The sequence below is a fragment of the Stigmatopora argus genome, chromosome 7 (genome assembly GCF_051989625.1).
Source record: "Stigmatopora argus isolate UIUO_Sarg chromosome 7, RoL_Sarg_1.0, whole genome shotgun sequence".
NCBI lineage: Eukaryota > Metazoa > Chordata > Actinopteri > Syngnathiformes > Syngnathidae > Stigmatopora > Stigmatopora argus.
Window position 1 is genome coordinate 7,332,889 of NC_135393.1, and position 24,398 is coordinate 7,357,286.

The window sequence follows — 24,398 nt, forward strand, 5'->3', positions numbered from 1 at the left end:
TACCAGCGTGTGTGCATGATTTATTTTGGAGCAAAACCAGTGCAATAGCATCTACATCTGGTTAACAATATGCAATGGAGGGTTATATTCAAAATACATTTATTTAGCAAAGGGGAAACAAAAACTATGAAGGCAAAAGCATGAAGGTTTAACACTTGCACAGCAAGCACAGGGTTGGGTGTCCTCTACCGTCAGATATCCATTCACAAATTACTACAGTTAAAAAATGACAAGTTATGTTAACAGGCACAACAAAAATGCTATTAAAAAAAAGTTTTCCCCCATTTTTTTTGTACATAAACCATGGCAAAATTTAACATTTATTATATTTTTCTTTTCTATTTTAATTTATCAGTTGATAATACTTGAAGATATTTCACTAAATATACATTTCATTTTTGTCTATTTACATACATTACATTCCATAGGTTTAAACTTTTATTAACTTGTCTGTGAATAAAGCATTTGTTTCTGTTTTGGACAAATTTCAACCACAGAAATCGAGTATCTTTGAACAGCGTACAATTTGGTGCTGATGCAAAGTTAGATTAATGAGCCTTGGTGGAGGCTTCTGCCAAGTAAACAAAAGATTTGAGTGTACTTTTTACTGAAACATTGCCAAGTTGGGAAGGCACAATTTTGAGACAGAACTGTGCTGTCATTTCCCAATGCTCAGTCACAAGCACGAGGGCGGCGACCTTTATCTCAGCCACAAATGCACAAAAAAACAGAGTTTGAGCAAACGGCAGTGTATTTCACCACAAAAGAGAGAGCCAATTAGCCACTGAGAACCAGAAACTTAACAAAAGGTCAAACAAGGACGAGACAAAGACTTTTGCAACTGTCCACCTTGTCTTCAATTCTGTTTTTCACCCATTATTTATTTCTTTATACTAGCTTACTCCAGATTTTGTCGTGGTTGTATCTCTCAGCACACAACCAATGTGGTGATGTCTCTTATTTAGTTTTTTGTCTTATAAAAAAAAGTGTTTCAAGTGGGTTAGTTGTACAGTGCGGCTGTTAGTTATACTTTTTCCCCCCACAGACACCAACACACATAAGCGACAGACACTTTGACGCGTTGTTCTATTTACAACAAATATGAGCATCGCTTCAGTTCAAAACGATCTTAAGTTACACATCCGTAAAACTGTAATATATGGTATTAATAACATGGAGGTGCTCGTTTACCTTTGAATGTCGTGTGAACCTTTTTTTTTAATCAGACGCCATACAAAAATATTATTCTACTTGTGGGGCATAAAGTCAATTAATAATGATATTGCATTATGATACATTTGCTTTATTGACATTGGTAAAATGACTCCCAATACTTGTGAAATTTTTTGGTAAATGCGGCACTAAAGTTATTTTCTAATATTTCAAACTGTTTAATGCATACTGGTTGAAGTTTTTTGGGGTGTGTGTGTGTTTGTTTTAATGATTGCAATTGCATTTTCAAGTTAAATCTTCCTGCAAACGCTAGGTTTTAAAATTGGTCATAGTGTGACATCACACTGCGCCTTATTATGCAAAAACTTGGCCCCTTCTTTCATCCCCCATAGCCCCAAAAAGTGGTAGCGCCGAGCAGGCTGGCAAACTGTTGGCCACTTCCTGATTTAAACTGAGCCAAATCCAGCATACAGTATCTAATTGATGCTTGTTTAAATCTGTACATGTATGCTGTGGTTTAGTACAATGCTTTTGTCAAACGGGCAGTTCCTGCCTTTGTCACCTTTTTTCTCGCAACTTACGCCCACTCAACAACTACCACCGATGTTCATCATCTGAGAGGCAATTGTCGCGGCTTGTGCGCTTGGAAAATTCTGCCGTTCATGGCGTCCAAGTTTATAAAAGACATCATTTGTGTGGATTTTAATGCTTTATACTTTAATATTCCATTGAGTTGATTAAAGAGAAACTAACACCTCCACCAAAAATTGGGATACATTTAATTAGTTTTAACACGTAAATGGACCCCATATATAATGAGGTGGGGCTCAACAGGTGTGTTCTTTGTAGGCTTTGCGTGTGCAGTGCACTCCAGATGACCAGCATAGCACACAACACACATAAATTTCAATCAATAATCACGTTGGTAAGTATATCGTTTTTGTTTGTGTGCCTTTTCTTGCACAGCTTGGAAAAGGCAGACGGATCACAAAATACAACTTCATATGTACAGTAATACTTCCAACATTTCTTGTTGGATTCCAACTTTTATATACTTGACAGGTAAACAAAAAAATGAGTTATTTGGCTTTGTAACTTCTGCACATAGAAATATGATGCTGAATTTCCAAAAGTTTTTGAGCTGGTTGAAGCCACGTGTATAGTAATAATGCATTATTAAATCTCTAATCACATTATTCCCAAAAATGTTGTTTGTATGCTACGCCACAAAATTTGATTTTTTTTAACACAATTTTGTCCATACCTTTGAATTCAGTTTGTGTCTATTTTTCCTCAGTACAGTAGTTTAGTTTGGTAAGCGCATTTCGAGCAGTAATTTCATTTAAAGGTTTTCTATTTGTCGATAGGCTGACTGGTCACTGATGAGTAGACTAATAAATGTTAACAGTGAACGGAACCAAATTGTACCGCTTAGTAGAAATCCAAGAAATGCTGTTTATGTGATATACTTCATTTCTATCCAACGACTAGTATGCTCCTTGTCCTCACTAGTATTTTTCCCCCCCGAAAACATTAAAACTTCTTTGTAAAAACATTTGTTACCAGGACATGTTTTAATTACTCCCACTTGTTTATTTTTCCCACTTGTTCGATTCCCTCTCGGTGGCGGTGATTGTGAGCGTGACTTATGTCTGTTTCACTGTGCCCTGCGATTGGCAGGCAAACAATTTAGTGTACCCCACCTGCTGCCCATGGTTGGTTGGGATCGTGTGCGGTCGATTGGTCGCCGGTCTTTTGGTTGCCCGGACCGCGACAACGGGCGACCAAAAGACCGGCGACCAAAAGACCGGCGACCAAAAGACCGACGACCAAAAGACCGGCGACAAAACAAGGTAAAACAACACGGTCTACGCATCAATAAAAGCCAACAATGGCCATGAGCAGTTTCACTGAGCCGACGTGTGAGTGTATCAGAGTTTGTATGTACATGCGTTGTCCCTTTAAGTAGGTACGTCAGTCAGGGTCTTAACAAGTTCTCCAACAAAAAACAATAAAAGTCCGGGAAATTTTGAGCTTTTCTTTAGCCTAATAATTACTAGGGCATTAAGTATGACTAAATAGTAATTCGCAGTGTGTATTTAGGGAATTTGAGCAACAATTTAAATGGTAATTATCAATAACCTTCCGGGCGACCAAAAGACCGGCGACCAATCGACTGTGTACCGGCTGGGATAGGCTCCAGCAACACCACAACCCTTGCAGGATAAGCATGGAAGATGAATGAATGAAAAATGTTTAAAGTAACCTTCTCGCAACGTACCAAAGAAAAGCTGTATTTTAGATTCAAACTAATAGTTAAAATGTTTACCAGCAGGACAAGACATTCTTGTAATGCCCTAAACTGTTGTGCTAGTGAGGACAACGAGTATACTAGTACATAAATCCTAAGCTTGATATCAAAGGTATTGAATAAGAGCACAAATGGTTTCCTATGAAAGGCCAAATGTTAAGGTACCCGCAGATGTCTGTTGATGGGAAGTTAAGCAGGAAGGAACACTGATGTGAACTCATCATCATGATGATTATACCTCCCATGCTTCAAGTTCACTGGCGGAAGACTCGTGCAAGTTCATCACATAACACGGCATATGATCGCAACGGCACAGACCACTGGTCATGTGGATCCCCCCTCCCTCCTGCTCCACCTCTGTATTTGATTTAGTGATTGTTGCCATTTGTCTTTTAGAACTCTAGTAAAGCAAACACTTTGTGTTGATTAAATTTCAATCCTAAATGTGACTCCGTTGCAAAACGACACACCGCACTAGCGTGTATTCTATTGGTTGGGTCACGGCTCCACAGGTTGTGTTAGAACCACGTAGTGGATCCACTAAAATGCTCCACAGGTCAGTGTTAATACAGCAGGGCCCCGTTAATCTTCCAAATACTTTTTTAACGGTTAAAGCGTGTTTAAAGGGTTACTGCAGCATGATGTCCTTGAGGTTCTCTTGCAGGATGGTGTCCTTGACTGCGTGAAACACAAAGCGGATGTTTTCTGTGTCCACCGCGGTGGTGAAGTGGTGGAACAGCGGCTTCCCTCGGTTTCTCCTTTTACGGCTGAATGACTGCACCAGAAATGCCTACAGGAACAAGACATTGAAACAGTGAGCATGCCTGTTTGACTAAATTGGGCACCCACATGTCCTTAAAACTTGCCATTAATTGGTTGCACACAAATACAGTCATCTCTTGAGATTTAACCTCCAAAATTAATTTTCTCTCCCAATACCATCCATAAGGCCAACATAAAAATACAGTCGGTTAGCAGTAGCATGTATAATGTGTCTTAATCATCCTTCGATTTTGTCAAATACTTTCTAAAATCTAATTATATACTAATAAAAATGCAGGTTACCTAAATAAATGTTGGATAAATATTCCAATCAGCTTTAGCTAAATACTTTCATATCGAATCTAATCCTCCCCAAAAAAGACATTTATATTTTTTAACAAAATGAAATCTAATTAAATACTCCAAAAATGATTGGATAATAAATAGATGTACTTAAATACATGGAAAAAGTGAGCAAATTCCTTAAATAAATCAAACTACTCAATATACTACTGAAATCCCCTTGACCATAGGGATATTCAATAAAATGAATCTGAATTTAATAATTACTAATGCATTGCTCATTATTCATGTAAACCCCCCATGTCTGTATAATTATCTCAAAGAAATGATGCTACTTAAACATTATGTAGAGTTAGAAGATTTAACTTGGCTTCCACTCGGGGTAGCTTGAGAGTGCTACACATTGAGAATCGCTACTCTAGAGTAGAGTATTAGTACAATTTGCTGTCAACAGGCATGTAGGTACCTGCACGTCCTCCAGCCTGCGCGGGTCCCCCCTGAACTCGGGGAAGTTCTTGCGGATGTCGGTGGTCCGAATCTTGTCCACCAGCAGGTCGGTCTTGTTAAGGAAGAGGATGATCGAGACGTTGAGGAAGAGCTTGTTGTTGACAATAGTCTCAAAGATGTTCATGCTCTCCACCAGGCGGTTGGTGCGTCGATCCTCCATTAAGACCTTGAATCAACACAGGCGTTATATACAGAGAAGAATTATGAACGAGAAAAGGAAAAGCTTTCTATGGCACTATTAGTAAACAAGTCCGTAGAGCAAGGGAGAGCGGCTGCATGAAACAACATGAAAAGGCTTATGGAAATTCGAACAGACACAGATAATAAGATGACCGAAGCACAAACTAATTCATTATGGCACGGATGTCAAATGTGTGTGCTGTTGCTAATTTTGTCAAGTTGCATTGACAATCACTTAAATTACAATTATTCATAATTTAATGTTGATAACCTTGTTAAGATAGCAGCTTTAGGGAACAAAGTAAGCCTTCAAGTATAGAATATGATGTGCCACTTTTGCAAGAGAGCTCTAAGTGCTGGAGCCTACCCCTGCTTTATGCCCTACGACTCACTGGCGACCAATCTAGGGTGTACTAGTCTGCCTTTCGCCCAAAGTCAGCTGGGATCGGCTCCGGTAAATCCCCCTAACCCTTATGAGGATGTGCAGTACGGAAGATGAATGAATGAATAAATGAATGAATGATTGCTGCTTGGGCCTAGATCACAATTCCACATTTTTTTTCCTGATTGAAATTTTTTCCTGTTTTGAATTTAGAATGATCTCATTTTAAATTCTCACAGTTTGATTTAGTCACACAGCCTCTTAAAAATACTATAAACTAATGATATTTGCATCAATGTGGCAGTATTTCATCATATCAGCACAAAGATAAAAAAATTAACAATTCTTTCAGGCATTGAGGAGGTCAGCTTCCAGTATATTATATCAATATATCGGTCTTTTGCTGGTTAACTTCCTGCAGTACTCCTGATGATCTTTCGTAGCACACAAGAGAATCAAGACATCAGTTTTCATCAAGTTCATCATATGACTGCTTATTGGAAGAGGAGCTGTCACAGTGGATTTTGTTCAAGAGTGGCCACAAAGGGAGGTTTGTGCTTTCAAAACCTCTGATGTTTCCCGGGGCTTATGTGATTTTAGCGTGGCGTACCTGATCGTACTCGGAGGACGACACCATAAAGAGGATGGAGGTAATTCCATCGAAGCACTGGAACCACTTCTGCCTTTGAGACCTCTGCCCGCCCACATCCACCATCTTGAAAGGTATCTTCTTGATGACAAAGTCATGCTCAACGATGCCCTTGGTGGCCTTCCTGGCGAACAAAATGTCCTGTCTGTTTGGGCTGTAACTCTGAAATGGCATTACCGAAAATGTGAGAACAAGCTTTTACTAAGCTAACTTCTCAACATCAGTGTGACTCACCAGCTGACCAATGCGCTCCAAGTTATCCAGGAAGTATTTGACCGACTCACTCTGCAGACAAGTCAGGGGGGAAAAGTATTAGATTTACAAAATGTGTTTGCAATGGAAAAATGATCCAAATCTCATTTTGATACCTTACTTCAGTCACGTTAGATGATGTAGCAAACAAGTTCAAAAACATAGAATATGTCGAGAAAAGTAATTCTTGAAATACATGAACTCTCTCTAGTAGTATGCCAAGGGTGTCAAACTCAGGTTGGTTCACAGGCCACATTAACGTCAACTCGATTTCATGTGGGCCGGACCATTTTAGATATAATATTTAGATTTATTTATTTTTTAAAATCGGATTAAAATAACTAGATCAAAATCCCTAAATATTCAGTTTTTTTAATAGATCCAAAACAATGTTTATTTGAGCTTTTTTCTTAGTAAGGGAAAACGTCCTTTAATCATTTGTTTCTCATTTCAAAAGGAAACTAAATATTCTTAAACTATGTTCAATAAAGTGGAAAAACTGAAAATATTTTATATATTCATTTTTCGATTTTTCAAAATGCTTTTTGAACTAAAAACACAAAAAGAAAAAAATGGATTAAAAATTGAATTATTGATTTAAAAGGGTAAAATCAGGAAATATAATATACTACATCTATAATCTTCATTTGAATTTGATCCTAAAACAGAAAGTCGGCACTCATGATTTACTTTCTCGGGCCGCACAAAATGATGCGGCGGGCCATATTTGGCCCCCGGGCCGCCACTTTGACACCTGTATAGTATGCACTGCTCGAGACCAGTGAGTTATATTTAACTTGCATTTAATCTCAAAAACTGTATTTTTTCAAAAACATTTTCATTGTTTATGTATAATTTAATTTTTTTATTTGATTTTTTACATATAGTCACTGAAAAAAAAAATATGCGATGACACAAGCAAAAACCTTTTAAGCAAGCTCTCCGGTTGCATTAAACAGTAAAAAAACCCTGGTCCTGCAGTGCGTTAGAACTCGGCGTACGTTCAGAATTGAATGAAAAACAGCAAAGAAAAAAATAAACTCCTAGTCATTTAATCGAAAGAATAGAATTAAACATCAGTTCCAAAAAAAAGTCACAGACAAATGCGTGCGATACATAAAGATGAACTAAAATCTCAAATGAAATGGCCCCAGATGGAAGAAAGACGTCTCACTGCCTGTTTAATGTAATTATCTAAAAACCAATTTCCCCATACAACGCTGTTCACTTTTAAGAAAAAAAGCATGTGACAACGTGAAACTTCTATCATATTTAATAAAAAGCTTAAAGGTCAGAAACAAGAGCGTGTATTATTTTTCTTTAACAAAACTTCTCCTCTGTTCACAATGGAGAACATTGAGAATTGAGATAATTATAATGGCCAGATAGATAAAATGTGAGGCACCAGAACTTGCTGACCTGGTTTTGATAAAGCATGTTGTGTAATTCTATTTTTTGTAGGAAGACAGAAAAAGAAATAACTTTTTTTGACAATCAGATTATGATCAAATATGGATAGTGTATATTGAGTACATATATTATACAGTGATACCTCGACATAGGATCTTAATCCGTTCCGGGACTGAGATCGTATGACGAGATTCTCGTAACTCGAGCGGACGTTTCCCATTGAAATGAATGGGAAACAAATTAATTCGTTCCAACACACTGAAAAAACACCAATAACAGGATATTGGATTGGAAAAAATATTGTATTTCTTCTAATTCACCATCTATTAACAAAGTAACACATAACTAGTGTTTTAATAGTAATAAAATGTGTTTAATCTAACTAAAATTGGGCAGATTTCGCCGACGGGAGACAGAGACGTTTGGGGGCGTGGGGGGGGGGGCTTCTTTTTTTTCCCCACGACAACGTACTCGTAAAATTTAAATTAACTTGGATTAATATATACAGACACTCAAACATACGTTTAATGTAACTTTACACAAAACTGAATTCTAATTTTGTTGTAATCTTTTGTTACCTTCATTTTACGGGTTGGCGGTTTGCCACGCCTCCACCCTCACGTTCGCTATCGATGGGCTGTTTGCTGTTGTACTACATATTCCCTTCAAAATATTCCGAAAATGATTCACACAAATGTCCTCACAATAGGATAACCCACGACCACTTGCCAACAAGAAATAGTCTTGTAGTACATTTTAGCGATCGCTCCGCTGCTCATAAAGACCGGCTCGCAACTCCCTCGTCATAATGGCTCTGGTTGCAACCGCTTTGAACGGCGCCTATGAGAGAGAGTTGCGACCAGAAATATTACAAAGAGGGAATTGCGAGCCAGTGCCGCTGATGTTCTTAGGAGCAGCGAACGAGAAGTAATATAATACTCCTCGTATTAGATAATAAAAATAACAGGAAATGCAACAGCTCTTACCCATGTATTGATTGTGGGTAATGAAGTTTCATTCTGAGAAAGAGTGCTATTGCCTATCGGCGTTGTGTGCACGAGTATACTTCATTACCCAGAAAGCCCTCTTTTTGCCCGCGCATGCGTGTTGTGCGTTTCCTGGTCGATGCGTAGGAGGAGAAACTCGTCTGAATTAATCGTTCAGTGCTCGTAGATATTGTTATACACGAAAGATATGCAAAAAAGCTTGGTCGCATCACGAAATTTTGATCGCATGACGGGCAAATTATTAGATCGAAATTTCCGTCGTAAGACGAGAATATTGTATGACGAGCGGTCGTGTGACGAGGTACCGCTGTAAGTCCTTTTTCGCACATATTGAATGACAGTAAACGAGTAAATCGACATACGAGCTCAGTCCCTGAACGCATTAAGGTCATATCTCAAGGTACCTCTATTTGCAGGAAGGAAATGTACATATTCAGATTAAAGTCAAAATATGGTGGGAAAAAGTAATTTATTTTAAAACTAAATCCAGCTTGTGAAAGATGTACTTCAGCCTTTAGATCATACTCACTCAACTCAACTCTATATTTTTATCCCAATATCTCATGTCTGTGCTTGTAAGTATAAAAAAGTCACAAAGCATGTTATATCCTAAAAGACCTTAAAGGGTCACTCATACATTGGACCCTCACAGCGAGTGGTTAGCGTGTCGGCCTCACAGTTCTGGGGTCCTGGGTTCAAATCCAGGTCACGTCCACCTGTGTGGAGTTTGCATGTTCTCTCCGGGCCTGCGTGGGTTTCCTCCGGGTACTCCGGTTTCCTCCCAAAGACATGTATGGTAGGCTTGGACACTCTAAATTGCCCCTAGGTATGAGTGTGAGTGTGCATGGTTGTCTGTCTCCTTGTGCCCTGCGATCGGCTGGCCACCGGTTCAGGGTATTACCCGCCTCTGGCCCGGAAACGGCTGGGATTGGCTCCAGTACCCCCGCGACCCTAATGAGGATAAAGCGGTTCAGAAAATGAGATGAGATGAGATTTCTTCATATTCATCTGTATTGTAAAAGAATACAATAAGCCATTTAAACATAACCCAACCACTAATTTCACACTTCATGTTTGTCCCTTAAGGGCATAACTTCCAGTGACACAAAGCTCATAAATGACACCGGAAACAAACATACAATAAACAGTCGTACATTGACTCTAATATTGAAACTAAACATTTTGTCTCTTCTTGAATCCTACACCTCCACCCCAACCAGTAAATATACACACACACACACACACACACACACACACGCACACACACACACACACAACAGGAAACAGCTGCGTGTGTGTAAAAACAGTGACGAGAGACATGAGGGAGTCAGCAAGTCTGACTGAAATGAGTTACAAAGTTACTTTGGATGTCAAAAACACAGCCCATTTTCATCTTTCTAACTTTGCAACTTCCTTCCCCACTAAAGGAAGCAATTCATTTAGGGGCAACGTAGCTTTTTTAAAATGAATCCCGCACATATCGGGCATCAACCCAAGGGGAAAGGACCCCGTGACCCCACGGGTGACCCTCAATGTAACACCAGTAGAAAACACAAAAGCACAAAGCTCTGATTGGCCAAGCAGTTCATGGATTTAGATGAGAGTTGAGGGTGCAGCGGGAATGACGAAGGGGAATTCCCAGAGATGAAATGAAAACAGACACACACCTCTTCACAGTAACATTGACTTCCATCAGGTCTAAGGAACTTCCTGATGTAGTGGAGACAATAAAAAGGGACATATCATTCTAAATTTACTGCATCAGATGAAACATGAAAGGTTTAATATCCTTTACTAGAGTCTCATCTCATCTCATTTTCTGAACCACTTTATCCTCACTAGGGTCAGGGTGCCACAAGCCTATCCCAGCTGACTTTGGGCCAGAGGCGGGGGACACCCTGATTTGGTGGTCAGTCAATCGCAGGGCACAAGGAGACAAACAACCATTCACGCTCACACTCATACCTAGGGGCAATTTACAGTGTCCAATCAGCTTACCATGAATGTCTTTGGAACCAAAATAAGAATATAAAATAAGAAAATAAGAAACCAAAATAAGCAATTTATTCAATCTATTATTATCCATTAACGCATCATGTACTGTACTGTGTGTCTGAAGTCTGTTACGTCATACATTTTCCATTGTTTGTTTAAAACTCTGCCTCATGTCGCCGGGACAGGATACAGAGATACCACAGTAATAAACCATTATACAGTGCTAGTGTGAGCGTATACAGTCTTTTGACTGTACATGTGTTTGATGCTCACACAATCAAACACACGCTCGCTTGCTCCAAAACGACACCATATATATATATATATATATATATATATATATATATATATATTTTTTTTATCCCAAATGGACTTTATGTCATACACGCTTGGATCTTGGTCTCTGTATTAAGCAGGGTGTTATCAAGGGGTGGTGAGAAGCCGATTAGTAAACAAAATGGCTGCATGGGTTTATTTTTCTCCTTTCTAAAGACGCCCCCCTGTCTTCTTTACTAAATTCCCTTCTCTCTTCCCTCCCACTCTGCAGTGTCTGCCTGTGGCTCGGGTCCAGGCGAGCCTGGGAAATGCTGACCGAAAAAAGCCTCTGCGGGAGAGCAGCAAGGGAGAGCCAGAGTGGGGTGAGGAGGGGGAATCTAACCCTTGGCTTACACTCATGAGTTTAGAAATCAGTTGCAGAATTGTTTACCCGTTGTGTCAGGAACTAAAGAAAAACTCTTAAACCCAAAACTTTCATAAAACCCTTACTGACTGCTTCATGCTGAAATAATAGATTACCGTTTTTATTTATCTATTTAATTTAAGTGCTGGCGCCCCGGCGTCTGAGTTTTTAGCACATTGGCCTCACAGCTCTGGGGTCCTGGGTGCCAATCCAGGTCGAACCACCAGTGTGGAGTTTGCATGTTGTCCCCGTGACTGCGTGGGTTTTCTCCAGGTACTCCGGTTTCCTCCCATATTCCAAAAAACAAGCATGGTAGGCTGATTGGACACTCTGAATCGCCCCTAGGTATGAGTGCAAGTGTGAATGGTTGTCCGTTTCCTTGTGCCCTGTGATCGGCTGGCCACCTATTAAGGGTGTCCCCCGCCTCTATTATTTCAGTTCAAAAAATGTCTAGAGCCGCCTCGTGGTGTAAAGGTTCACTTGCCTCACTTTAGTGCGCACAGGCGCGCGCTTGATTCTTGTTGGTGGCGGTATGATTGTGAGTGATGATGGTCGTTTGTCGTTACGACGATCTGCGGTATGGAAGATGGATGAACTTAGCAAGATATGGTCTAATATGGGGGGAGTTTGCTCTTTATAGCTGATTACTTACTTTTGGTTTCCTGAACTACCTAGGCACTTGCTGGGAAATTTAATAATGTTAGCTTAGATCTTTGAATGGCTTCTCTGCATTTAACTCTTCTTGTCTCTTGATGTGTTAAATGATTAGCTCCTTGTCTTCCTTAATGTATGTTAATCATCGCCATGAGTACAACGATTAGTGACTGTGCTCCGCACAGAGGTAGGACAGCATTCAAAAGCATTACTAGTTAGATTCTCACAGTTCATAACTGGAGGTCAAGTTAGATCAGCTCCTAGCAGCCGGAAAAGCAGACAGGGTGGATGGCTGACTGCTAGATGTGGATGCACCGTTCTTTAAAATTAGCTGGTTAAAATAAAACAAAGTTAAGATGCCTGTGATCCTGTGCAGCTGCAGCATGTTGACCTTATCACTGAGGGCCTCCAGATAAGGTGAGGCGGCGTGGCATGAAGCTGTTTGCAGACATCGCGCACACACAGTTTGTGAGGGTTAGACGGAAGTGACTTACTGTCTGACTCCAGATTTATTTGTTACTGATAAATGCGTAACGAGGTAGAAGGTCGAGCTTTTCTATCAAATGGTTGGCTTCAGTGTCACAAAAAGACCAAATCGCAGGAAAATAAAAAGTGCTATAGTAGCTAAATCAGGCGGCCGGTGGAGCTGAGAGAACAATGCAGACTGTGATCCTTCCATGAAACTCAACCTTTTGGTGCCATTAAGCATCTGTCTGGTCCATCACAGAGGATTTGTTGGCACTCCCATGACTTGCTGAGCAAAGTTCTTCTCCATCCCTTCTACAACTCTATTTTCCCCCCAAGCACATATAAAACAGCCCTTTAGGGTTTCCTTTTCTTTGTTCTTAGAAATCGGAGTTGGGAGAGTAAACTACTGGAAAAATGATTGTCTAACTGGAAAAACAGAATGAGATCACTCGACTTAAGTAGATCTAAATTTTTACTCTCTCTTTTTCAGACATATGGTATGTTTCCAATTTGTGGGAAGAGATTGGGGAAGACCCTTTTCATTTCAGCATGACTCAGAGAAAGGTTCAAAAAACATTTGTATGAATTTACTTACAAATCGTGGAAAAGTGATTATTGATTAATAATTGCATCATAGCGTTATGAGAGTGTGAAAACCACAAACGACTACCAAAACTGTTCTTACTCAGCCTGAAGTCGGTGGTGGTTGTACTTCAGATGACCAATACAGAAAAATGCTAACAATCAAACACACCAATAATGTTAAGTCTTTTCCCCCAAAGCAGATAATGTTGTACCAGAACTGGCAAGTGAGAGGGAGTTTGGTGCCACAGTGCATCAAAACTGCCATTAAGAGCAGTAGAACAAGAAAGCGTAGAAGTAGCAGATAATGATAAAAGCTCATCCTTTATTTTTTTTTTGCTTATTGTCTATTGTTTAAGCCCACATCACGATCACTTAAGTATTATTGACTAGAACCAAAGGGATATGGATTCTGGAACATTGAAGAACAACTGAACAAGCTCCAGTTGTATGTTGTATTGATTTATCACCAAAAAACTAGTTTCACCTTGACTTACGAGAACACAAACTTTCAAGCATTTATAGTGTAGGTTAATTTCCAAATGGGTTTTTAGGCCACTGGCGGGGATAGCGGACAGGCAAGCCAAGCAGTTTCTTAGGCCCTTGGGCAATAAAGGGGTCCCCAAGGGCAACCAAAATGTACTCCACAGAAACAACAAGAGTTGGCTATTTGACATCACGGTATCAAACCCTCAGTGTCTTGTGAACTGTGAAACTTAAACATCTAATTTTAAGTCTATAAGTATATATTTTTATAATATTAAATGATTTTTCTATTAAAATGTTGAAATACAGTCTGCCAACTTCAGTTTTATTTTGTTGTGGCATTACACACTGTTTCCTTATTTGCTATGTATTGATTTGTGGGGGGAAAAACTTATTTATGCAGGTGAATAGCTGGGGAGGGGACCTAAAGGGATTTGTTTCTCAGAGTCCAAAGAGACCCTGGCAAAGTCATTGTCTATGGCGCTCACCTGTAACGAGAATACAACATTCTCCTTGATTCATAGCTAGCATCAAACCTCAATGAATCACGCTTCTCGGGGAGTTGCACAGACTTTGGGTGCTTACAAATAGTGGGAGGGCCAGAAATTATTATGGGAAAACCAGCCTACCTTGAAATTGCACAAGCATGGATTACAACTGGGAGATTATGACGACCTATAGTCAGGTGAACATTGCTCGACTCACCAGCTGGAACTCAGAGCGCCTTGCGTAAGCCTGCTGGATGCTGGCATCGGCCCATAGTGCGCTCAGTGCCATCACGTACAGCTGGAACTCGCCAGGCTCGACACCCACAGCGCCTGCCCGTCCCTCCCACGACATCACCAGCATGCCTTGCTTCTCATTCTCGCAGCTCTGCCAGCTAATGCCAAGTTTGTCACGGGCATCCACCAGCACGCGCATGCCCTAAGGGAACACAGGGATGACACAAACAGGATTATGACATTGGCACAATGTGGAGTGAAAGACCAAATGCAGGGTAGAGAAGGCCAGCCAAAAACACTGCTGGGGTAAAAGTCCAGACACTTGTGATAAGAAATTTTTGAAAAAAGGGAGGAAAATATAGAAGTAGTGAATAAAGTTCTCAATTTATGGCAAAGTAGAAATAAAAGTAAATTGAAAAAGGAAGTAAAATTATGTAATTTAAGTCAGAAAAGGGAACCGTACATGGAACCTTTGCCACAAGTAGCAATTTTGCAAACCTACCAGAGTTAAAAAAAGATTGTTTTTAACTTATATCATGTTTGAAAAAAAACTCAAGTTACTACATGTCATATCTCTGTGTTTTTTGTTTCATAAAAAGAGAACTTATTTCAAGATATTTAATTTATTTATGTATTTTTTCATAACAACGCCTCACAGTTCTGAGATCAAGAGTTCAATTCCGAGCTCAGGCCTGCCTGTGTTCTCCTTGTCCCTGCTTGGGTTTTCTACTGTACTGTTATACTGAGTTTCTTCTCATGTCCAGAAATCTTTGACTGAACCAGGGGTGGTCAAACCGGTCCTCGATGGCCGCTTTGGGTACAGGTTTTTGTTCCAACCAATCCAGCACAGACACTTTGACCAATGAGATTTCTGCAGAAAACAAGAAGCACCTGACTGCAATCCACTGATTGCACTTGTAGGACACCAGATTGCTGATGCCCTCTTGATGGGTTGGAATGAAAACCTGCACCCACTGCAGCCATTTGTGGAATAGTTTGGATATCCCTGGACTAAACAAGTTGACTGAACACTAATCATCATAGGTGAGCATGTTACACATATATAATTAATGCATGTAGCTATCTTCTGTTCTTTGCACTGCCTCCAAAAACTGGTTGGATACAAACTTAGAAAAATTAATGAACAAAAACGGAATAAACACAATTCCGGCTGGCTTACAATAAATAGCCTTAGCTATTCTTGTCTATACAGCTTGGAATTGGAAATAATGATGATACAGGCAAATTTTGACATTTGCCTTATGATTGTGCACACAGAGGATTAGAAACATTCCTGACTAGTACTCTAAAGTCCAATAGAGGCTTTACATGTGGCTCATCCAACTTGTATGTTTTTCAAGCCATATACCATTGTTCAGAAAGTTTTTGGTTTTACTTAGCAAGGACAAACTTGGGAAATTGCTGTTGTATGGTGAGAGGAGACACAGCTCATTTGACAACAAGCAACAGTTTGGTAGATAAAAATATTCCAGGAAATATTCATCAACAAGTGACCACAAGCTGTAAATCATAACATAAAACACATGAGAATTGAAGGAACCACAGAGCGTCCGTTACTTCAGTTACCACAAATGTGGTGGCGGAGTCGGGGTGACAAGAACAGATTAAAGTCACAGCCATCCATTTCCATTTGTAGAGTTGTTTTGAAATACAAGTGTTTTGAGTTATGTGTGATGCATTGACAAATTCAACTCTTATAACTAAGTGGTTAACTAATGAATGAAATCTTTCAAGGGAATGCATTTAAACAAATAGGATAACCATTGTTTCAAATATACCATGAAGACTTAAGCTTCCATTGCAGTGATTGACTCATTCAACCATCCATCCATCCATTCATTTAATGCCACTAATCTAAGGATGTGGGCTATACATTATGCATTATATGTAGACCAAGGCTGCCCACATTTTTTCGCCTTGCAAGCTACTTTTCCAATGAAAAACCCAAACCGATCCCTCTTTTTGTTTGTGTGTTCAATACAGTTATTTTATATACACCATACTATTCTGTACTTTCATGCCTCTACCGTGCCATTATCTTGCTCTTACAGCTTGCACTGAATTTTCACTCCTTCACTTTGCTTTGTTTCAGCTTTCTCTTAAGTTGTATTTCGATTTCTAGTGTCATGAACAGTACAAAAGACACTACACAATCACAGGGCAAACAGACAGACAACAACCTTTCACACTGTATGTTCATACATTTGGACAATTAAGATTTTTCAGTGAACCCAACATTCATGTTTTTGAATGTGGTAAGTTACAGGGGTAATTGCAGGAAACTCGTATATGGGCAGGGAGAACACATAAACTCCACAGAGCATTCCAACCCAAGTCACACTTACTACTTGCTGCCATACTTTAAATTCAAGTTTATTCAAGTTTGGTCATTTATATGCAGCGGAGCCATTTTAAAGTGACTTCTGCATTTGAATGTCAACAGTCAACGTTTTTTTTTTTTCTGACTAATGAATCACGAACCAGAGAGACTCAGGGGGAAATAGATTCCAATTTATTACGAAGATATGGTTTGCTGGAATTCTTGTGTGTGTATTGGCAATCTGACTGCATTGGCCCTTGATGACCTCGGTGACTAAGTAGTGTGTTCAGGACCGACGAAAAACTAAACAAACACAGACGGCCTGCAGCTGAACTGGTGTTAGCCAGAAAGGCAGCCATGTCTCACACTTTGTATGACACACGGCAGGCAGTAACACAAACAGACAAAAGATACTGTAACTTATTTTCAGACTATATATACGTGTATATGTGTGTATATACACGAACACGTACACGTACACGAACACGTACACGAACACGTACACGAACACGTACATGTATGTATATATATGCGTATGTATGTATGTATATGCTGGTACCAAAGCGTCACAATCCAAAGCTGAATTGGAAACTCAAGTAACAGACCAGCCCTGGTTTGTGTGAATGTTGCTTGTTTTATTGGAAGTTTCACATGGGAGGAGGAAGAGCAGGTTGTCAGATTTAGTGTGCTATTTTCTACATTTTATTCATCCCTTTTTGTTTTGTTTTAATTACCCCCTTTACAGAGACAGGGCCTGTATTAGGGTTGAATGTGTCTCTGCTTTCTATCGCTGACAGTAAAGAGGCACTCCACAGTTTCATAATCTCACTTGAGGAAGGAGATAAGCTTCTAAAAATCGTCTTAGGCATTAAGTTTTATTTTACTATATATATATATATATATACATACATACATATATATATATATATATATATATACACATATATATATATATATATATATATATATATATATATATATATATATATATATATATATATATATATATATACACACACTAAACACTCAATGATTGTTGTCAGAAAACATAAAAGTAATCTACCATTCTGCCCAAAAAAGCAGCAACAGTACATTGTAATATATATGTTCATGTGTATAAACAAAAGATAGTCATTTGATCCAACTTATGTTTTGTTTTCAAATAGAATGGGAGAATTTAAAATGTGTCGAATTTAAAATGGAGGTAGGTGGAAGGGATTTTATTTGATTACAATTTGATAGAACAGCTACAGCTAATGGCAGTTGTGATCAAATTGACACACATCGCCGATCACCACAGTCTGAAATCAGGTTTTTGCTTAAACAACACATTTGTTGCCTTCATTTGTTGCCTTCTTACCCCGCCCAGACCGTTTTGTCAACTGATTGAACAACATTTGAACATACGTGGGATTGTTGCCAAGTCCTGGGACACTTCCGAAAATTGCAATGGGAATGCACCAAGTGAAAAAGGTTCCCTTCAGTGGTGGAACAAATTAGAACCCGGGTACGATGAGTGTCAACGGGCCCCTTAAATTAAGAGGGTGAGTGGGTGGGTGGTTCCTTCACCGCCCCCTCCTTCTAATATGCAACCCCTACAAACAGCTGACAAGGGCTTATAGAGAGATTGTAACAGAAAAAACACAAAATTATTGCTATGCATATTATCTTATATTTGCTTTCTACTCTAATCTAAACTCAAACGCACCATCATTGCGCCCTAAAACCACCACCCCTCCTAATTTCTGCTTTTGAGTGCATTTCATTTTGGTCTCGACCAAAGAAAGCTGACAATTGACTTTTGTTGTTGTGTATTAAGGTTCTCAGATACCAACTGCTTTTTCATTAGATTGTTTTATACTACATTTATGGCCTTAAAGCTTTTTTCGTTCATGATTCTTTGTTTATTAATTATTTATTAATATGACTTCACTACTATGTTACGTATTATAATGTAGACTATGGCCCTTTGCAACTTGTTAGATACTATTACGACCTATGAAAGGACAATGGTCATGGACATGAATACATGAAATGATCAAAACTGCAGAGTAGAAACGAAACTTATTTCACAATTGGACATACAGACGGTTGTCCGTCTCCTTGTGGCGTGCAATTGGCTGGCCACCAATGCATGGTGTTCATAGTTGGCTGGGATAGGCTCCACCACCCACCACAACCCTTGTGAGGATAAGCGGTCCGTATAATGAATGAATGACGTGCAATATTACAGATTATCCACAAATGTATCTTTCAACTGATTTCAAGGGGATTGTTTAGAAGAATAATGGCAAAAATTGGTGGTGGACCATTGTATTGCTGTGCTGGTCTAACTGGAGCCCCTTATAATCACGGTGGGGGCTGAGCGGATGTTGTCATCCCTCAGGAATAGTCTGGTATTGTTAGCTGGTGAAGGAGGCCAGGCTATGGCCGCAAACAAAGGGACATTTACACATAAACCCAGACACACACACACAAACGCACACACGCACACAAGGATGAAAATATGTACCGTGTCAACAAACCTCAGCATGGTGGGAAGAAAAAGTCTATGTAATAGGTCTGTTCCAATTATTCAAATTCATTTTAACAATTAGTGCATTAAGATTGGCTGGCCACCAATTCTGGGTCGGAGTCAGCTGGGATAGGCTCCAGCACCCCCCGCGAGCCTAATGACGATAAAGCGGTTCAGAAAATGAAAGAAAGAATTAGTGCATTAATCAAAATATAAATTATGAAATCCACATGGATCAAACGTTCATTTTGGAAAGCAAAAATACTTCATTTAAAATCTATGTGACACATATGGACTTGAATAGAGGAGTTCCAAACTAGTACTATTAAGTTTCCCCTGAAGTAACATTTCCATTTCAAATGCGATCTTAGTCTTACCTTGAGTATATTTTCATAAATAGTGTCCCTGAAATCCAGACGGGCTTTCTTGTCAAACTCCTGCCCGTTAATGATACGCATTTGCTTAAGAAAAGTCGACTTTCCGCTCTCTCCGGCCCCGAGCAACAGGATCTTCACCAGCCGCCTCACGGCTCTCCTCTCTCGGGCTAGCATGGCGTCGATCTCCCGGCTCCTCCGACGAGCCTCCCTCTCCTGCGCAGCGTCCCTGCCCCGGCTGCTCTCCTTACTGCCGCCTGCGTCCCGGCTCGCCTCGGCCGGCAGCAGGCAGCGGCTCAGGGTGCGAACCACTCCCGACATAGTTTTCTTTTTAGGCCTACATTTAATTTCAACCGTTCTTTAAGTTGCGAAAGGATCTCAACACTCAGAGCGAGCGGGAAGCGTCTGGTCGCGGACCAGTAGGAAAGACGAACCTCGGTGGGAGTAAGCCATGTAAACTCAAAATGGAACCGCAACGCCCTTTTAAAATCAAAGTTCAAATCTCCACAAATCCATGTACATCCGTAGTCGAAAAATGTGTAAAAAGAGTTCTGTAGTCTCCAACAACTCGGCGAGAGCTCTTTCAAACTTTCCGAACACAGCCCAGTAGCCCAGCCAGAGGTGGGTAAGTCATAGGATGGGGGCAGTAGTGGGACGGCCCAGCCGGGGGTGGAGAGAGGGTTCCCGGTGCTTTCGGATGGATGTGTGGATGGAGGGATGGATGGATGGGTGAATACATTTTTTGGATGGGTGAATGGATGGTTGGATTGGTGGATGCATGGATGGATGGGTGGATGGATGGATGGTTGGATCGGTGGATGGATGTATGGATGGGCGAATGGATGGGTGTGTGTGAATGCATGGATGGATGGATGGGTGAATGGATGGATGGGTGAATGGATGGTTGGATCTGTGGATGGATGTGTGGATGGGTGGGTGGTTGTGTGAATGCATGGATGGATGGGTGAATGGATGGTTGGATCGGTGGATGGATGTATGGATGGATGGGTGGGTGTGCGAATGCATGGATGGATGGGTGAATGGATGGTTGGATCGGTGGATGCATGGATGGATGGGTGGATGGATGGATGGTTGGATCGGTGGATGGATGTATGGATGGGCGGATGGATGGATGGATGGATGGGTGGGTGTGTGTGAATGCATGGATGGATGGGTGAATGGATGGATGGGTGAATGGATGGTTGGATCGGTGGATGGATGGATGGATGTATGTATGGGTGGATGGATGGATGGGTGGGTGGGTGTGTGAATGCATGGATGGATGGGTGAATGGATGGTTGGATCGGTGGATGGATGTATGGATGGGTGGATGGATGGTGGGTGTGCGAATGCATGGATGGATGGGTGAATGGATGGTTGGATCGGTGGATGGATGGGTGGATGGATAGAGGGATATATATAAAACAATATGTATGGAGAGATGGGTGATTGAATGGAATGGACAGATGGGCAAATGTTTGGATGATGGATGAATAGAGTTCCAATGTCCCGAATATCCACTTAGTGTATAATTAGTTGTATATTATTCGAGGGGGTGGCCCGTTGGCGCGAGTGGTTAGCACGTCGGCCTTACAGTGGGGGTCCTGGGTTCAGATACAGGTCAGTCCACCTGTGTAGAGTTTGCATGTTCTGTGTAGGTTTTCTCCAGGTTTCCTCCCACATTCCAAAAACATGGATGGTAGGCTGATTGGACAATCTAAATTACCCCTAGGTATGTGTATGCGTGAAAGGTTGTCTGTCTCCTTGTGCCATTCGATCATAAGGCCACGGATTCAGGGTGTCCCCTGCCTCTGGCCTGAAGTCAGCTGGGATAGCCTCTAGCACCCCCCATGACCCCAGTGAGGATAAAATGGTTCAGAAAATTTATGAATTAATGAACAATTTGAGGGAGTGCGTAGAAACACATTTTTTTGTGAGTTCAGTAGATTCCTTGACCTGCTCAAAGATGCAATTGGCTGACGAGGGGAAAATAGTCTATTGATAAACTCAGCAAGTCTGCTCCCAATTTTCTGTCTTTGTACCTTTTCAGCACATATTTAATGAATTAAGAAACAAATCATGGAAGCGATTTACCAGGGCCTTAAAAAGCACTAGTTATACGTTAAGGGGTGTATTGTATTGTATCATCTGACTGTTTAAACATTCATGGGGCTGCACAACATGTTAAGTTATGCTTTATCGCCCTGACATAATTTCACGTCTGATATTTCCATCCAAATCATGAAAAAGTTAGTTTTTGCTGTAAAGTAATTTTCTGCTTTTTGCCATGAATAAAAAATGTTCATACATCCTTGACAAGGACACACACAGTGTCACGCGCATTCATATTTTTTCAATATGCCCTTCAGGGACACAAACGTGTTGAAATGAATCCTAGAATTATTTTAATATTCATTCAATTAATGGCAGACCTGCAAAGTATTGAATACATTTCAGCTATCAATGTTTTTTTAATTATGTTTTATAACCCAACCTTTCATATTATCATAATCACCAGAAGCTTCAGCAAAAAAACAAAAAACAAAACAAAAAAAACAACACAACAACCACGTCATATATAATGGTACGAATATAATCATTATGCTCAAGTGAATCTTTCTAAAGAAATAAATGGAAATCCGTGTTTGAATGGTGTGACGCATTGAGGACCTCAGCAAAGTTTCCAATTATTATTATAAAAGTGTCTTGCAATCACAAGGTGATTTTTAGGATCATGGGCCTAATGGTTCTTCTGTTATCCTCGTCAAGGTCTACGTGTTTTGTGTGCTAAGTTTTTGATTGTCAAACTCAAACGTGTCTGCTCCATAACACACGATCAGTGTGTTGACGTTGTTTCCACATTCATCATGGTAGACTACAAAGTAGTGCATAGAATGTATTGGGTAAGAACCAATTATTATGAAAAAATGACTGCATTAGTAAAAAAAAATCTGTTTTTATGATAATACGAGTAATAAAAGTAAGAGTAGTAAATGTGACATACAGTAATGGTAGATATTATCTACTAGGGAAGCGCGATGGCAACAGTACCGCCCACCCGCATCCCCCATTATTACAAGCAGATAAATGATGAGGTGCACAAACCAGAGGGGAGAGAGAAAATACAGAAAGAAACAGGTTAGTAACAAATATACGGATCAAAATTCAATGGTATACAATATGTTTGGTGAATCATGGGGTATTCTTAGCAGATAATCATCAGCTTCACGATACAGATGTATAATTGATCTTTACAACAACAACAAAAACAAGGAGAAGGATTACCATTCATGCTCACACTCATACCTAGGGGCAATTTGGAGTATCCAAACAGCATAACACGCATGTTTTTGGAATGTGGGAGGAAACCAGATTACCCAGAGAAAAACACACGCAGGCCTAGGGAGGACATGCAAACTCCACACAGGTATACTGACCTGGATTTGATTCGGGCCGCTCTGTAGGAAAACTTTACATTTAAATGCACTTATAAACAAATAGTTAGTGTTTTGACGGGGCATGCACATACATCACTTGTCAAATTAAACAACCAAGCAAATATTTTGTTCTGTGCTTATTTCTGAATATGTTTTTTGGGAGCAAGGAGTTCTGAGTTTCTGTCCCACTTTTCATAGCTACGCGTTGTGTTATCTCATCAACAGCATTCACCCCTGAGAACTGTCACATTGCTTGGGGAAGTTTTTGATGTGATGGTGTTTTGGGTGTACTAGCGTTTGATATTTGTGTGTCCATATGGCACACACTCACAGTGTGGGGTAAAACAGTGGCCAGTAAAAGAATGCCCACCCCCCATACTGTTAAAGGCATTTCCTAGGATGTTGAATCCCTAGTTGTTGTAGTAAGAAAACCAACTTAGCAGAAATATAGGACAAGGTAGGCAGTCCCTTACTTGAGAGACAGGTATCCTAATATCAGAAAAGGTGTGCAAAATCTCAAGTAAATCTGGCTCCTTTTTGGATTTGAAGAAATGCAAGACACAAAGAAAATGGAACAATTTTAAATGGTAAACAATGTGGTATGGACACTTATACCAAATATCTTTTGCAGTATTCCAATTACTTCACATAGATTGGGGGATTTCAAAATAAATGTGATTGGACAACATTTTATTCCTGGGAGTCAGATTCTAATGAAAGTCATGGGTGCATTTTCACAGCACCACTACAGGGGGCGCTGTTAGCTAAAATTTAAAACTCCTATTTTTCTTTACCTAATATTCTTCAAATGTACATGCACAGTCAGATCACTAATTAACTAACACGAGTGAACAACTAGAGAGCACCACGTTCTTCTAAACACCACGCACTCACACAGATGACAGGCAGCCAACCCTCTTTAGCGAGGCTGTAGGGTGAATATGCATGTGTAAGTCAAATTGAAATCAAGACTAAATTCTCCCAAATAGCTGCACGCTCTTCCTCTCATCACTAGAGTCGAGTATAATTACCCTAAAAGCATTCTCATGAGTTGCCATGCAACCCCACGCACACCCCCACCCCTCTCTCCCTCCCCCTACTCCCCCTCTACCTCTCTTTCTGTGTCATTCTCATCTTCCAAGATGCCGATCCTCACAAGGTTCGCAGGGGTGCTGGTAAATATCCCAGCTACCTATTGGCATTAAGAGG

General features: G+C 40.2%; 2 protein-coding genes across 3 annotated transcripts in view; one reads left to right on the forward strand and one right to left on the reverse strand.

Moving 5' to 3' along the window:
- Window positions 1–20,363, reverse strand: gna12a (guanine nucleotide binding protein (G protein) alpha 12a). The gene is made up of 6 exons (XM_077604910.1): window positions 19,756–20,363; window positions 14,506–14,724; window positions 6,502–6,552; window positions 6,229–6,429; window positions 5,016–5,222; window positions 1–4,274 (listed from the first exon to the last, which is right to left on the reverse strand). The coding sequence occupies exons 1-6, from the start codon at window positions 20,071–20,073 to the stop codon at window positions 4,113–4,115; spliced, it is 1,158 nt and encodes a 385-aa protein (XP_077461036.1). The 5' UTR covers window positions 20,074–20,363; the 3' UTR covers window positions 1–4,112.
- The window catches only part of LOC144077289 (protein-glutamine gamma-glutamyltransferase 2-like), a 23,994-nt gene continuing 15,049 nt past the window's right edge, over window positions 15,454–24,398 (forward strand). The window contains exons 1-2 of one of the 2 annotated variants that reach the window (XM_077604907.1): window positions 15,480–15,566; window positions 22,782–22,890. In XM_077604907.1, coding sequence (XP_077461033.1) covers window positions 22,791–22,890 — 100 coding nt within the window. In that variant the 5' untranslated portion in view covers window positions 15,480–15,566; window positions 22,782–22,790. Of the gene's footprint in view, window positions 15,567–22,781; window positions 22,891–24,398 lie in introns of both variants that reach the window. The other variant, XM_077604909.1, reaches the window with a different exon arrangement.

What these genes read in the sequence shown, in the direction of transcription:
- gna12a (XM_077604910.1), bottom strand. Translation starts at nt 20,073, where the DNA reads ATGTCGGGAGTGGTTCGCACCCTGAGCCGCTGCCTGCTGCCGGCCGAG. An exon ending in TTTATGAAAATATACTCAAG is followed by an intron (nt 14,725 to 19,755) that starts GTAAGACTAAGA and finishes GTGTTCCCTTAG; the next exon opens with GGCATGCGCGTGCTGGTGGA. An exon ending in CGTCCTCCGAGTACGATCAG is followed by an intron (nt 5,223 to 6,228) that starts GTACGCCACGCT and finishes TGTTGATTCAAG; the next exon opens with GTCTTAATGGAGGATCGACG.